Genomic DNA, 15,455 nt, shown 5'->3' with positions numbered 1-15,455 from the left:
CCACCCCTTGATCCCCCCCATCTTTTTTTTCTTAAAACCCCCTGGCATTTCATAACTCAATACGTCCTGCCTGATTTCTGGGGAGCTGGGTTAAGCCTGAAACTCTCCCCTCCCCCAACTCTGCTCAGTGGCCCAGGGCCTGTGGTGGGAGAGCCCCTTGCACTGCCCGGGCTCTTGGCCAAGCGGCCTCGGATGATGAAGTCAGTGAACATGGGGTGAGGATGAGCTCACTCAGGGCCCCCAGAGGAAACCCTCCAGCCTCTGCCCTCCCTGACACACAGGGCGGGAGCCCAGGCTGTTCCTGGCAGCTGTGGCTGCAGCTGTGCTGCTACTCCCTCCTGGAATGTGTGACAGGCCCAAATGTTCCTGGGAGATATTCCATGTGGGGGCTTAGAGTTGCTAATTTCGTTCTGTGTTTTGCCTTAAACTACACGAAGTTCCCCTGAATAACAATTTTACATGGTCCATGGGGGCAGAACCAACCCAGAGGCCAAGCTGGGTGTCCCTGAAGTCACGGTGTCTCTAGGTGGTCTCAGGGAGTTGCCTGCTGGAGACTGGAGCCTAAGCAGGCCAGTTTCTGAAAAACGTTTCTTAAAGGTCCGTGTTGCACTGTGAACACAGCCTCATGCTGTGCCCTTCACGTCTCCCAGGGATACAGACTAAAACAACAATAAAATCTCTCCTGTGATTCCTGCTGGGTTCTGAATCAGTGACTAAGATAATCCATAACTCTGAGTTCTTGTCTTAGGTAATTCAAGCTTCTGAACCCTCCACCCTCTCCCCTGTACATTTGGCAGCCACGTTGTGAATCCATCACACAGTCGATTGGACTAGAGTGGACATGTGATCCAAGAGCAGCCAATCTCTAGGCTGGCCATGGACCGGGAATTTGAGCTAGGAAATATGGAGAGAATTTACCAGTGGAAGTGAAAAAAGAAGGATGCCCGAATTTGAACTAGGGCCGTGACAAGCTAAAGCTATATGCAAGCCAAGTTATGAGTTGGAAATACTGTGTACAGAAGTAAGAAACCAGTTGTTAAAGGTACAAAAGAGGTAGAGATACTGAAAGCTTGTTCCTGAGTTTTCTATTTTCAGGTCAGATCCGTGTATCTTTAAAACACATACCTCCTTTTCTTCAGGGCTTTCCCAACAAATTGATATATCAACTGATGGTCCCCAGGAAGTTCAAATATTAGGGTTCCCTCTCCTCGGAGGTCTTCATAAACAGAAAATACTGAGCGAGGCAGGAAGCTGAGGATGGATGAAGGTCTTGGATTGAGGTCCTTTTCAGGCCACACCTGGGTAGCCACACCATGAGCAACAGGGACTCAATGGCCAGTTATTAAACTTCCTAGGGGCTCTAAGAAACACCCTCCACCCCACACATACACATCTACAAGCAGGTATTGGACGCTGGCATGCAGCCAGGCTCTTTAGGCTGAAGTCTGTTTCCTCAGTTGACTGGAGGAAGGGAAAAGCTGACCTGACTGTCCAGACTGAAGAACAGCCAGACAACAAATCTGGCGGAGCAGGTAGGCACTAATCTCCCTGTAATGGATTTATTGACTTTTTTTTTTTTTTTTTTTTTTTAAGAGAGAGGAAGGGAGAAAGAAAGAGAAGGGAGAAACATCAGTTTGTTGCTCCACTTATTTATGTATTTATTGGTTGATTCTTGTTTGTGCCCTGAATGAAGACCAAACCCATAACCTTGGCGTATTGGGACAACAAAGTCAACTGAGCTACCTGGCTAGAGAGAATGGATTTCTTAAAGATGATAACTCCCACAAGTTCAACAAAAGCAGACAGGAAGGCCAGATTCCAGCACTCCTTTGTAGCCAGAAGGCAGCCAAAGGAGTCAGGAACCCTGGCTCCTAGCCTAGCTCTGAGCACTCTGAGTCAGTCAAGGTCCTTATCTTCTCAGGGCCCCAATTTGTCCAGCTGTACAAGGGATGGCACATGGAGTTAGGTCTATTGGATCCCTTCAGGTCTCCATGACACACCCACTTTCTTAATTGGATGGAAGCATCTGATGAGAGACCCTCCTGCCCTGGTGTTCAGGGGGACTAAAACCAAAGCAAAGGGGCACAGCCACTTCTTCCACCAAAGTGCCCCAAGGCTGCAGTGTGTGGGGGCAAAGGAGCAAGTGAAGCATCAAGGACCTGACCCATCCAACCTCTATCCTAGGCATAAATGCCGCAGGAGGTGAGGTCTGCCGACCTCTCATCAGGGCAGGCCTGGGGCCCAATGGGAGTGAGAAAGTGTTTGGTATCAACAGGAAAAGGCCTTATCCTCTGCCCAAGCCACTGCTGCTTCTTGCAAGATCTGGGCTAGAGAAACAATTAGAGCTCAATTGTTCTTACAGGGAGAGAAAGGAGCCAGGAGGATGTCACCTAAGGCACACAAAGCTAGTCTGTCATGGAGGGGCTGAAATCTGAGCTTTCTTCTGATGGGAAAACAGTGCAGCCTTGTGCAGACAGGTATCTCAAGAGACTAAGAGCCCCTATTTCAGTCAGGGATCAAGGTGAACAAATTCAACATTAAAAGGTAGGCACGTTTCTGTTGTGTGTTTTTTTTAAGGTTTTATTTATTGATTATACAGAAAAGGGAGGGGAGTGAGAAGTATCCACTCAGAGTTGCTTCCTTTAGTTGTTCACTCCTTCTCTGTTGCTTGTTGTATATGCCCTGACCAGGCAAGCCCCGGGTTTGGAACCAGTGACCTCAACATTCCAGGTCGATGCTCTACCCACAGCGCTACCACAGGACAGGAAAAAGGTAGGTACTTTTAAATAATTTTCAAATTATCAAATGCCAAAATAAAAAATTTAAAAAGCCAAGTCTGGAATGAAAGGATGAGGGAGAGGCAATGAATAATAATGAGAACTTGCCAGGGACGGAAAGGGCTGACCTGCTCACAGTCGTAAGGGAGGCGAGCGTTGAGGGTCCGGAGTGGGCCTTAGGGCCTAGGTGGGCGGAGATCCGGGGCGCGGCGCGAGTCCAGGTCGTCTGTGCACCATCTTGCGAGGCCGCAGGGACGTGTGTGTTGAGCCCCTTCTTGGAGCACCCAAAGCCTGGCCCGGGTGGGCCCGCAGGAGGCTCTGGCTGATTTACTCCTCCTTAGCATTGGTGCTAAGGGAACTCCGGAGCTCCTCACCAGCCCGTAGGAGGGAGTGCCGAGCTGGCCGAGTCTGCGAGCACCCCGTCCGGCAGGGCACCGAGGAGGGACGCCTCGATCCGAGAAGGCTGAGGCTGCTCTCTGGCGCCCGAGGCTGCACACCTTTCCTGGAGCATCTGTAAAGCGGCCATGGGCGTGTGCCCTGCCGTTTGAATTCCAGGGTCGAGGCGGGCGGACCTGTGCGGCCGCCTCTGCCCTGGGCATGCAGGGGCGTAGCAGCCCAGCGGAAGAGGGGAACCCCACGGCTCTTTGCACCAGCAGACGGGCGCAGCAGAGGTGGCGCGCTCGCTCGGGTGACAGAGCAGGTCGCGTCCGCCCGCTGGTTCCCATCCAGGCGGAGATGACCCTGCAGCACCACCGTGTGGCCACAGGAGGCTCAGGGAACCTGCCCGAAGGAACCGGCTCATTCTAGACTTCCTGGTATTTATGAAGGAAGCAGCCGGAATGCCAGCGCTTGGCAAACTGATGTAGTATTAATAAAATAATGACAGCTAGCATTTATTGAACGTTTACTACAAGCCAAATACCGTGGTTAACACTCTCTTATTTAAATGAGTTTCTCATTTAAACTCTTAGTACTCTTGGAAGCAGGTACTACTATTCCCATCTCACAGATGAAGAAACTGAGGCTTAGAGAGAATGGGCAACTTGTCGAAATCCACACTTGATGGCGAGAGCTAACCGACCACAGCCCCCCAAATTTTACAACTAGAGACTTGGAATTGTGAGGTGAATGTCCCAGTGTGCTGTGGACAGAAATAACTGGGGCTTCAGAGGCCTTGCCCACCCCAGGGCCTGGCTAACACCTGCATCCAGTGAGTGGCCTCCGCCTCTTCCTCTATTTTATTTATTTTATTTTTTTATGAGTTTATTTGAGCCAAACTGATGACATGCTGGGAAGCAAGATCTTAAATGCTCCCGCACCTCTTCCTCTATCTTGAAGAATGGTGTCTGTGGCCACACAGGTCAGAAGCCAAAGGACAAAGCTTTTCTTCTCTGCTACCCAGGAGCTTTGGCAGAGAAAAGCTCCTGGTACTTTACAGCCTAAGAATCAGAGACTTGGGAAAGCTGAGCAGTTAGAAGCTTCCTGGAAGGGTTGAAAGAGTCCTAAATTACAGAAGGCTTGGGCTCCGGTCCTGCTTTGCTTCCAACTGGCTATGTGATCCTGGGCAAGTCCCTTCTCTTCTCCAGGCCTCAGTTTCCCTACTTTACAATAGGGGGGATTCTTCCAAATTATCTAATAATCCTTTTCCTCCCCCCAACCTCCCGTATCCCTCCCTATACCATCCCCACCCAAAGTGGCTCTGACATTCCAGAAGCAGCCTTGAATTGAAGTTCAAAGGTCTCGGGCCAGAGTTCCAGGCCATCTCTGGGTTTCCTCCTGAGATCTGGTTCCTGGGCACTAGGTCATGGTAGGGTATCTGGTCTTGCCAGGTTGGAGCCATAACAGAGGAGAAGAACCCTGTGCCTCTGAGAAAGGTCTCAGGGGTGGCCTACATTGTGATGACCTCATCCACTCTATGACATCATCCTCTCTCCCACACCCCACACTTTTCCCTGGTCAACTGCTCTCCAACCATCAATTTGAATCCCAAAGGCCTGAGACAGTCTTCTCCAGTACCTGCTGCTGATCTTCTGCCTCACCCCACAAGAAGCACCATGAAATTAGAATTCACTGAGAAAAACTACAACAGCTTTGTGCTGCAGAACCTGAACAAACAGAGGAAACGCAAAGAGTACTGGGACATAGCCCTGACTGTGGATCAGCATGTCCTCTTTGCACATCAAAATGTGCTGGCTGCTGTATCTCCACTAGTGAAGAGCCTCATCTCCAGCAACGACATAAAGGCCAACAGTGAGCTCTTTATCACCATTGACCCCAACTACCTGAGCCCAGCCTCAGTGGAGCAGCTCCTGGACTACTTCTACAGTGGCAAAGTAGTGATCTCAGAGCAGAATGTGGAGGAACTCCTGCGTGGGGCCCAGTATTTCAACACACCACGCCTTCGAATCCACTGCAGTGACTTTCTTATTAAGTCCATCCGCCGTGACAGCTGCTTGCACTACCTCTTCTTGGCCGAGTTGTTTGAGCTCAAAGAGGTATCAGACTTGGCCTACTCTGGCATTCGTGACAACTTTCACTACTGGGCTAGTTCTGAGGGCTGCATGCACTTCATGCGCTGTCCACCTATCATCTTTGGCCGCCTTCTCCGAGATGAAAACTTGCATGTGCTCAACGAGGACCAGGCTCTCAGTGCACTCATCAATTGGGTGTACTTCCGAAAGGATGAGCGGGAAAAGTATTTCAAGAAGTTTTTCAGTTACATCAATCTTAATGCCGTCTCCAACAAGACACTGATGTTTGCCAGCAACAAGTTGTTGGGCATGCAGAACAGCTCGGCCCATGCAACCATGATCGAGAGCATCCTCCTGGACCGCAAGCAGGAGAAGCCATCCAGCCTGCTGAGCCACCAGCGGAAGGGGGCTCTGCTTGACTCAGTGATCATCCTAGGTGGCCAGAAGGCCCATGGCAAGTTCAACGATGGAGTGTTTGCCTATATCATACAGGAGAACTTGTGGTTGAAGCTCTCAGAGATGCCCTACCGGGCAGCAGCACTTAGTGCCACCTCTGCTGGGCGCTACATCTATGTCTCTGGTGGCACCACTGAGCAGATTTCAGGGCTGAAGACAGCTTGGAGGTATGACATAGATGACAATTCCTGGACCAAGTTGCCTGACCTGCCAATTGGGCTTGTCTTCCATACCATGGTGACTTGTGGGGGGACAGTGTACTCAGTGGGTGGGAGCATTGCCCCAAGGCGGTATGTCTCTAATATCTATCGCTATGATGAGCGCAAGGAGGCCTGGTACCTGGCAGGGAAGATGAGCATTCCTATGGATGGCACAGCCGTGATCACCAAGGGTGACCGGAAACTGTACATTGTCACTGGGCGGTGCTTGGTGAAGGGCTACATTTCTCGGGTCGGGGTGGTGGACTGCTTTGACACCAGCACCGGGAATGTGGTCCAATGTATCACGTTCCCCATCGAGTTCAACCACCGGCCCCTACTCTCTTTTGAGCAGGACAACATCCTGTGCGTGCACAGCCACCGGCAGAGTGTGGAAATCAACCTACAGAAGATAAAGGCCAGCAAGACAACCACCTCAGTGCCTCTCTTGCCCAACAGCTGCCCCTTGGATGTGTCCCACGCTGTATGCTCCATTGGAGACAGCAAAGTGTTTGTATGTGGGGGTATCACCACAGCCAATGATGTTCAGACAAAAGACTACACCATCAATCCCAATGCCTACTTGCTGGACCAAAAGACAAGCGAGTGGAAGACCCTAGCCCCCCCACCAGAGGCACTGGACTGTCCTGCGTGCTGTCTAGCCAAGCTACCTTGCAAGATTCTTCAAAGGATTTAAACCACTTTTTAAGTGGAAGAATAAGTAAATGCATTATTATTCACAATTTAATGAGAGAGGGAAAGAAAAAAAGATGGCCTGTTGGTTCTTTCTTTGTGTTCCAGTCTGTGTTTGGCCCTGAAGGTGGTGATTCTGGGCTAGGGCTGCTCCCGGTGGGGAGCAATTCAGGGCCACTCTGTCACTGAGGGATCCAAACTGAGGCTGGAAATGAGTCCCTGGTGGGTGAGTTTGAGGCATCTCCTGGGCACCGGCCAAGGTGATATCTGGAAAGCCCCCCATTCTATACCTCTGTAGTCACCTTGCAGGCATCTGCTAGACAGGTAAAGCATTTGCTTAGTTGTGAAGTCTTAGATTCCTCCAACACTCACTTCCCTGGAGTCTGCCCAGGAAGGCAGGGGAGGTCCAACCTCAGGTCAGGGAGAAGAGCCTCCTCAGCTAGGGATGGAGAAGGTGGTATGGGCCTGGCTCAGGGACCAGCATTGGAAGCATAGGGAATGGGGTGGGCGTGAAGGATGGAGACTGGAGGGGCCAGGGAGAGGCAGGGTTATTTGGCTGTTGTATTTGACCATGCAGTTGTGGCGTGTCTGTGCATCATTTGGGTGGGAAGGTGGGGACGTTACTTACAATTGTTTCCAGTAAGCAAGGTTCATTGAGAACTTTCTCCAGAAAAGCAAAGCCTGAGGGACTTGGAAGAGGAGTCAGTAGAGGGAAGAAAGAAACATACTGTTGGAGAGAAGCTTAGGCATGAGGCAAAATGACAGGATAAGAGACAGGATATTATAGTAGGTATGAGTACTGGGGACAAATAGCCTCGCTCGGATGCCAGCTAGATCACTTACTGGGGAATCCTGGGCAAGTTACTTAACATCTCTATGACTTAGTTTTCTTATCTGTAAAAGGGAGATAATGAATGTCTGCTTCATAGGGTGACGTGAAGTTCAAGTGAGTTACAACATGCAAAATACCTAGGACAGTCCCTAGCATATATTAAAAAGTGCTCTTCCTACAGGAAGAGTTAAAAAAAATTTATTCACTGAATTTAGAGAGAGGAAGGCCAAGGAGAGAGAAATGCCAATCCATTCCTGTATGTGCCCTCACCAAGGATCGAACCTACAGACTTCACATTTTGGGATAACACTCTAACCCAGTGGTAGTCAGCCTGGTCCCTACCGCCCACTAGTGGGCGTTCCAGCTTTCATGGTGGGTGGTAGCAGAGCAACCAAAGTATAAATAAAAAGATAGATTTAACTATAGTAAATTGTTTTATAAAGATTTATTCTGCCAAACTTAGTGAAAATCCGACATAAATTACTTGGTAAGTAATTATTATTATATGCTTTAACTTGCTGTAACTCTGCTTTATAAAATTTATAAAGTTACTTCCCCACTTTATAAATCACCATTACTGTGAAACTGGTGGACAGTTAGAAAATTTTACTACTAACAGAGATACAAAAGTGGGCGGTAGGTATAAAAAGGTTGACTGCCTGACCAGGCGGTGGCACAGTGGATAGAGTGTTGGACTGGGATGCGGAAGACCCAGGTTTGAGACCCCGAGGTTGCCAGCTTGAACGTGGGCTCATCTGGTTTGAGCAAAAGCTCACCAGCTTGGACCCAAGGTCACTGGCTCGAGCAAGGGGTTACTCGGTCTGCTGAAGGCCCACAGTCAAGGCACATATGAGAAAGCAATCAATGAACAACTAAGGTGTTGCAATGAAAAACTAATGATTGATGCTTCTCATCTCTCTCCATTCCTGTCTGTCTGTCCCTGTCTCTCCCTCTCTCTGACTGTCTCTGTAAAAAAAAAAAAAAAAGTAATAAAAAATAAATAAAATAATAAAAAGGTTGACTACCCCTGCTCTAACCAACTGAGCTTTCTGGCTAGGGCAGGACTTTTTAAAAAGAAAAATAAAGGAGGTGAGGCAAGGGTCCAGGTTCTTGGGACCTTATATTGTTAGATCCCATAAAATGCTCTTTGAAACTGCCTACCTCAAAGTCTTGGTGAGTTTGCCTCTTTTTTTTTTTTTTTTTTTCTTTTTACAGAGACAGAGAGAGAGAGTCAGAGAGAGGGATAGATAGGGACAGACAGGAACGGAGAGAGATGAGAAGCCTCAATCATCAGTTTTTTGTTGCGACACCTTTGTTGTTCATTGATTGCTTTCTCATATGTGCCTTGACCGTGGGCCTTCAGCAGACCGAGTAACCCCTTGCTTGAGCCAGCGACCTTGGGTCCAAGCTGGTGAGCTTTGCTCAAGCCAGATGAGCCCGTGCTCAAGCTGGAGACCTCGGGGTCTCGAATCTGGGTCCTCCGCATCCTAGTCCGAAGCTCTTATCCACTGCGCCACCACCTGATCAGGCTCTTTGTTTTTTTTAAGTGAGAGGAGGAGAGATAGACAAACTAACCTCATCTGGGGCTGATGCTTGAGTAACGAGCTATTCTCAGCACCTGGGGCCACACTGGAACCAATCGAGTCACTGGCTTCTGGAGGGGAAGAGGGAGAGAAGGGGGAGAAAAAGGGGGAGAGAAGCAGATGGTCAGTTCTCCTGTGTGCCCTGACTGGGAATTGAATCCATATGTCCATAGCTGGGCCAACACTCCATCCACTGAGCCACCAGTCAGGGCCACTTTCCTCAATTCTAACTACCTGCTTCCCTTTCATTCATTTATGTACTTATATATAATCCTCAACAATTTAGAAGAAACTGACCAAACCCTTGAACACCATATGTAATCCCCATTCATCCATGCACTCATTCATTGATGAATTTACTTACTCATCTACTCATCAATTCACACACACACACACACACCATTCAGTGAGGCCTCTGTGCAGGCCCCCATTCCAGGAGCCCGGGCCACTCCCAAGACAGACAATCCATGTCCCTGTGCCATGCAACAGGAATATTATGCAAGCCACATATGTAATTTAAACTTTTCTAGTAGCCAGGTCAATAAAATAAAAATAGATGAAATTAACTTTAACAATATATTTTATTTAGTCCAATATACCTCAAATACTATCATTTAAACAAGTTATCAATGTAAACATTTACTAAGATAGTTAACATTATTTTTCATACTGTCTTTGGAATCCAGTGTGTACTTTTACATCCATGGCATGGCTTAATTTGGATTAAGCACTTAAGATCCCATGAAGCTCCTGTATTGTATAATGCAGGGTACTTTGGATAGCTTCATGGTTCAAATCCCCTCCCCTTCATTTTCCCACTCCGTCCTGCTCAGCACTATCTTCATGACCTCCCTGTTGGGTGGCCTCTCTCCAAAGCCCCCCCCCCCGCCACCCATGTTTCACTTTTCCCTTTCTAGGCCAGGCCCTTGTCTTTCACTGCTCACCCTCTCTCCTCTGGAACTCGTCCCACATTTCTCAGTTCTCGAACCCTGGGCAGCCCTCACCTGTGCTCACCTCACTGCATCCTCCAGCTAGAGGAATGGGTTGGTCAGAAATGTTAAATAGCATGATGGAAAGATGAGATCGTTTTTAAAGCTTTACTGAGATATAGTTCACATACCATACAACTGACCCATTTGAAGTGTAGCATTTCAATGGCTTTTAGCATATTTATTGTGCAATCATTACCACAATCAACTTAAAATATTCTCATTACCCCCAAAAGAAGCCCTGTACCCCTCAGCTATCAACCTCTAATTCCCTCATCTTTTCTGCCCTAGGCAACCACTAATCTACTTTCCATCTCTGGATTTGCCTATTCTAGACATTTCATACAAATGGAATCATGTGACCTTTTATCTGGCTCCTTTCACTTAACAATGTTTTCAAGGTCCATCCATGTTGGAGCATATTCCAGTATTTCATTCCTTTTTATGGCTCAATAATATTCTATTGTGAGGATATATTACATTTTATTTATTCATATATCAGTTAGTTAATGGGCACTTTGGTTGTTTCTACTTCTTTTTTTTTTTTTTTTTTTTTTTTTTTTGTATTTTTCTGAAGCTGGAAACAGGAAGAGACAGTCAGACAGACTCCTGCATGCGCCTGACCGGGATCCACCCGGCACGCCCACCAGGGGCGATGCTCTGCCCACCAGGGGGTGATGCTCTGCCCCTCCAGGGCGTCGCTCTGCCACGCCCAGAGCCATTCTAGCGCCTGGGGCAGAGGCCAAGGAACCATCCCCAGAGCCTGGGCCATCTTTGCTCCAATGGAGCCTTGGCTGCGGGAGAGGAAGAGAGAGACAGAGAGGAAGGAGGGGGAGGGGGTGGAGAAGCAAATGGGCGCTTCTCCTATGTGCCCTGACCGGAATCGAACCCAGGTCCCCCGCACGCCAGGCCGACGCTCTACCGCTGAGCCAACCAGCCAGGGCTTGTTTCTACTTCTTGACTGTTAGGAATAACACTCTACGAATATTCATGTACAAGTTTTTTGGGTTTGTTTTTTTTTTAAGCAGGAGACATGAGAAATGTCAACTCGTAGTTGTGTCAATTTAGTTGTTCATTGATTGCTTCTCATATGTGCCTTGACTTGGGGGCTAAAGCCGAGCCAGTGACCCTACACTCAAGCTGGCAAGCCTGCACTCAAGCCGGATGAGCCCACGCTCAAGCTGGATGAGCCCATGCTCAAGCTGGTGATCTTGGGGTTTCGAACCTGGGACCTCAGTGTCCCACCCCCGCCCATTAAGGCACATACGAGGAAGCAATCAGTGAGCAACTAAAGCAGTGGTTCTCAAACTTTTTGAAGTCGAGGTGCATTTAAAATCCTACAAATAATTGTAGGCACATTAAATACAAATTGCTGAGAAATATGTTATAATAAGTCAAATATTAAAGAAAAAAATATAAAGTCCAAGCGTGCTTTTTTTTTGTATTTTTCTGAAGCTGGAAACAGGGAGAGACAGACAGACTCCCGCATGCGCCCGACCGGGATCCACCCGGCACGCCCACCAGGGGGCGACGCTCTGCCCACCAGGGGGCGATGCTCTGCCCCTCCAGGGCGTCGCTCTGTTGTGACCAGAGCCACTCTAGCGCCTGGGGCAGAGGCCAAGGAGCCATCCCCAGCGCCCAGGTCATCTTTGCTCCAATGGAGCCTCAGCTGCGGGAGGGGAAGAGAGAGACAGAGAGGAAGGAGAGGGGGAGGGGTGGAGAAGCAGATGGGCGCTTCTCCTGTGTGCCCTGGCCGGGAATCGAACCTGGGACTTCTGCACGCCAGGCCGACACTCTACCACTGAGCCAACCGGCCAGGGCCCCAAGAGTGCTTTTATGGTAATTAAACAATAAATATGACAATTAAATTTATTCTGACAACCCGGGTTCGATTCCCGGCCAGGGCACACAGGAGAAGCGCCCATTTGCTTCTCCACCCCTCCGCCGCGCTTTCCTCTCTGTCTCTCTCTTCCCCTCCCGCAACCAAAGGCTCCATTGGAGCAAAGATGGCCCAGGCGCTGGGGATGGCTCTGTGGCCTCTTCCTCAGGCGCTAGAGTGGCTCTGGTCGCAATATGGCGACGCCCAGGATGGGCAGAGCATCGCCCCCTGGTGGGCAGAGCGTCGCCCCCTGGTGGGCGTGCCGGGTGGATCCCGGTCGGGCGCATGCGGGAGTCTGTCTGACTGTCTCTCCCTGTTTCCAGCTTCAGAAAAAATGAAAAAAAAAAAAAAAAAAAAAAATTATTCTGACATTAAAAAACATTTTTATGTTACATTTTTGGAGTTATGCTTTTTAGAATTCATAAAAAAGGGTTAAGAAATAAAAAACGAAAAAAAGTTATTTTTTATATACTGTATATAGATACATCCTTAGTAAGATTTAGTAAATCTGGCAGGTCCTGGCACGAATATGTTAAATTTTTTCACTCTTGTGTTTATGAGAAACATGAACCTGATGTGTCCTAGTGATTTCTTCAATGTTTGGGCATATATTTGAAAGGCAAACTCTCATTTCCTTGTTAAAACATTGAAGAATTCCTCTCTTCTTACTCTTGTGTTGAGGGTAGAAAATCTGAATTCACATAAATAGGATATTGAAAATTGTAGTAAAATGTTCAAAGCTTTTTCAGATATTGCCACATATTCTTTTATAGAAATCCAAAAGGCTTTAAGAGACAATTCCTTATGTTTAATCATCAATCCAAAACCCCCACCATACATATCATCTTAACTTTACACCAAACAAAGGATAGAAGAAACTTGCCTCCAGTCTTTCTGGGGAACATGGGGGGTAAACAATCCAGCACCACAGCTTAACAGCCTTTTGCAACACAATCAGACAAGTGAGGTGGGGGGTTGGGCAGACTGTCAGCTTGTAGCCAATTTCCCACACCTCTGTCCCCCAAAAATCTAAACTCCAAAATCTCTGGTTTTTTGGTCCTCTACAGGCACATATTTTTTTGGAATACCATATACCTGGAAATCTTCCAGGGTGCACCAGTGTGCCCTGGCACACACTTTGAGAACCACTGAACTACAGTGACCCAATGAAGAATTGATGCTTTTCATCTCTCTCCCTTTCTGTCTGGCTCAGTAAAAAAAAAAAAAAACCCAAAAAACTCTGTCTTTTGTGCACTTTTAAATTGACATCTAAATTTTTCATAATAAATTAGTTGCCAGGAATGTAATTTCTAATATACTGCTCACAGAAATTAGGGGATATTTTTATCATTCATTTTGAAATGTCCCCTAATTTTTATGATTAATATTGATCCTTTCAATTAAAATTGTTGCAAGCCCTCCATGATCTGACTCCACCACAGATAGATATGTGAATTCCAAACTGCCCTCTTGATGTTCCGCTTATCTGTCAGACCTCACTCTTACTGGACTATCACCCCTGAGGCAGAGGAATTCCAAGAAGCTGGCAAGCCGCCCCTAGGAGAAGCATTCCGGGCATACCAGGACTTTTGATTCAACACCCACTTGCTCGAGATTCTCCTTTTACCCTATAAATTAGTCCCCTAGCTTGGTGCCCTTCTTTTGGAGAAGAGCCCCGGCAGGTCTTTCTCCTAATAAAGCCTGCACATCTGGTGTTCGAGTGCCGTCTCATTCTTTTTTTTTTTTTTTACAGAGGCAGAGATAGACAGGGACAGACAGACAGGAATGGAGAGAGATGAGAAGCATCAATCATTAGTTTCTCTTTGCGCGTTGCGACTTCTTAGTTGTTCATTGATTGCTTTCTCATATGTGCCTTGACCGTGGGCCTTCAGCAGACTGAGTAACCCCTTGCTGGAGCCAGCGACCTTGGGTCCAAGCCAGTGAGCTTTTTGCTCAAACCAGATGAGCCCGTGCTCAAGCTGGCGACCTTGGAATCTCGAACCTGGATCCTTCCGCATTCCAGTCCAACGCTCTATCTACTGCGCCACCGCCTGGTCAGGCATCATTCTTACACACACTTTCTTCAGCTATAAGCCTATACTTTTCCTGATTCTCCCATCATCCAGCCAAATCACTTCCTAGAGCACAGCACCACACTCTGCTTCTCATTTGCCAGCATAAGCCCAAAGGTTGCTGGTTTGAACAAGGGAATGATGGCTTGTCCCAGTCAAGGCACATGCAAGAAGCAATCAATGCACAACTAAAGTGAAAGCAACTCTGAGTTAATACCTCTCACCCTGTCTCCCTGTCTCTCACACACAAAAAGTCCCTATGTGGAAAAAGTGTCTATCTACAAGAAGTTGTAGCTAATACCATTATGGAGATGCCCAGGAGACCCGGGTTTCCTGACCACTGACTCCCTTACCACACAGAGTCCTCAGGGATTTTTTTTTAAGATTTTTAAAATTGATTTTAGATGGTCGAGCGGCCTCGGCGGCTCCCACGGTGCTGACGGTTGTGGTGAGGGAGAGAGGCTCCAACTTTCCCACTGGCTTGAGAGGTTTTTGGGCGCGGAGAGTTGCGATGTCAGAGAAGCAGCAGCTGGTAGACTTGGGGCTCCTGGAAGAGGATGACGAGTTTGAGGAGTACCCTGCGGAAGACTGGACTGGTTTAGATGAAGATGAAGATGAAGATGCACATGTCTGGGAAGATAATTGGGATGACAATGTAAAGGATGACTTCTCCAATCAGTTACGAGCTGAACTAGAGAAACATGGTTATAAGATGGAGACCTCATAGCATCCCGAAGAAGTGTTGAAGTAACCTAAACTTGAACTGCTTGCTAAATTCTAGGACAGAGAATCCAGGATGGGGCACTTAAAAAAATGTTTATTCCATTACCCGCTTGACTTTATTTTTGCTTTTGTAACACAAAAAAAATAAATGTTTTGATCTTAAAAAAATAAAAAATAAAATTGATTTTAGAGAGAAGAGAAAGAGAGAGGAAAAGGGGCTGGGGGGTGTGGGGAATGGGAAGCAACAGTTGCTTGTCATATGTGCCTTGGTCAGGCAGGCTGGGGCCTGGATCCAATGGCCTCGGCGGTCAAACGCTCTATTCACCGCACCACCACAGGCCAGGCCTGTTTCCTAACGAAGTAGGTGATCCTTATGAAATCTTCCAGTTCCAGAAACTTCTGCCTAGCTCTGAGAAGCCGTAGTGGCTGCAAAAGTACTTTATAAAAGGAAATATAATTGTCCTTTTTATTTAAAGACTATGGGGGAAAATCAAAGTGGATTTGAATCAGTTACATTTAAGTAAAGCTGCTCTGAAGGAGAAAATAACCCGGCTGGGTGAATGAGTTACATACAATAAGTTTTTTATAAAGCTAATATAATATATCGCTATAAAAGGATTCACTCTTTCCAACAATGCTGGGAGGCCGGCAATGCAGAATTCCCAGTCCCATTTTACAGTCGAGAAAACAGGTTCAGAAAGCTTAAGTAACTTGCCTCCTTCCAATCATCCCCGTCTTCACTTCACCTCACCTCACCTCACCTCGGGATTCAGCACCAGCATC

At 47.6% G+C, this 15,455-nt stretch overlaps 1 protein-coding gene and 1 pseudogene across 1 annotated transcript; both read left to right on the top strand.

The window, feature by feature from the left end:
• Positions 1–1,455: 1,455 nt before the first annotated feature.
• CCIN (calicin) lies at positions 1,456–6,598 on the top strand. The gene is made up of 3 exons (XM_066365650.1): positions 1,456–1,532; positions 2,691–2,772; positions 4,607–6,598. Exon 3 carries the CDS (start codon positions 4,832–4,834, stop codon positions 6,596–6,598), a length of 1,767 nt encoding a protein of 588 aa, XP_066221747.1. The 5' UTR covers positions 1,456–1,532; positions 2,691–2,772; positions 4,607–4,831.
• A 7,088-nt stretch (positions 6,599–13,686) lies between these two features.
• Positions 13,687–14,824, top strand: LOC136392960 (26S proteasome complex subunit SEM1 pseudogene; annotated as a pseudogene).
• The last annotated feature ends 631 nt before the right edge of the window (positions 14,825–15,455 follow it).

Source organism: Saccopteryx leptura, chromosome 2 (assembly GCF_036850995.1).
Source record: "Saccopteryx leptura isolate mSacLep1 chromosome 2, mSacLep1_pri_phased_curated, whole genome shotgun sequence".
Lineage (NCBI taxonomy): Eukaryota > Metazoa > Chordata > Mammalia > Chiroptera > Emballonuridae > Saccopteryx > Saccopteryx leptura.
Note: the sequence above shows the minus strand (reverse complement) of the source record. Positions and strands in the feature narration are given on the sequence as shown.

Excerpts from the sequence above, each read along its gene's own strand:
- CCIN (XM_066365650.1), top strand. The coding sequence starts at position 4,832 with ATGAAATTAGAATTCACTGAGAAAAACTACAACAGCTTTGTGCTGCAG.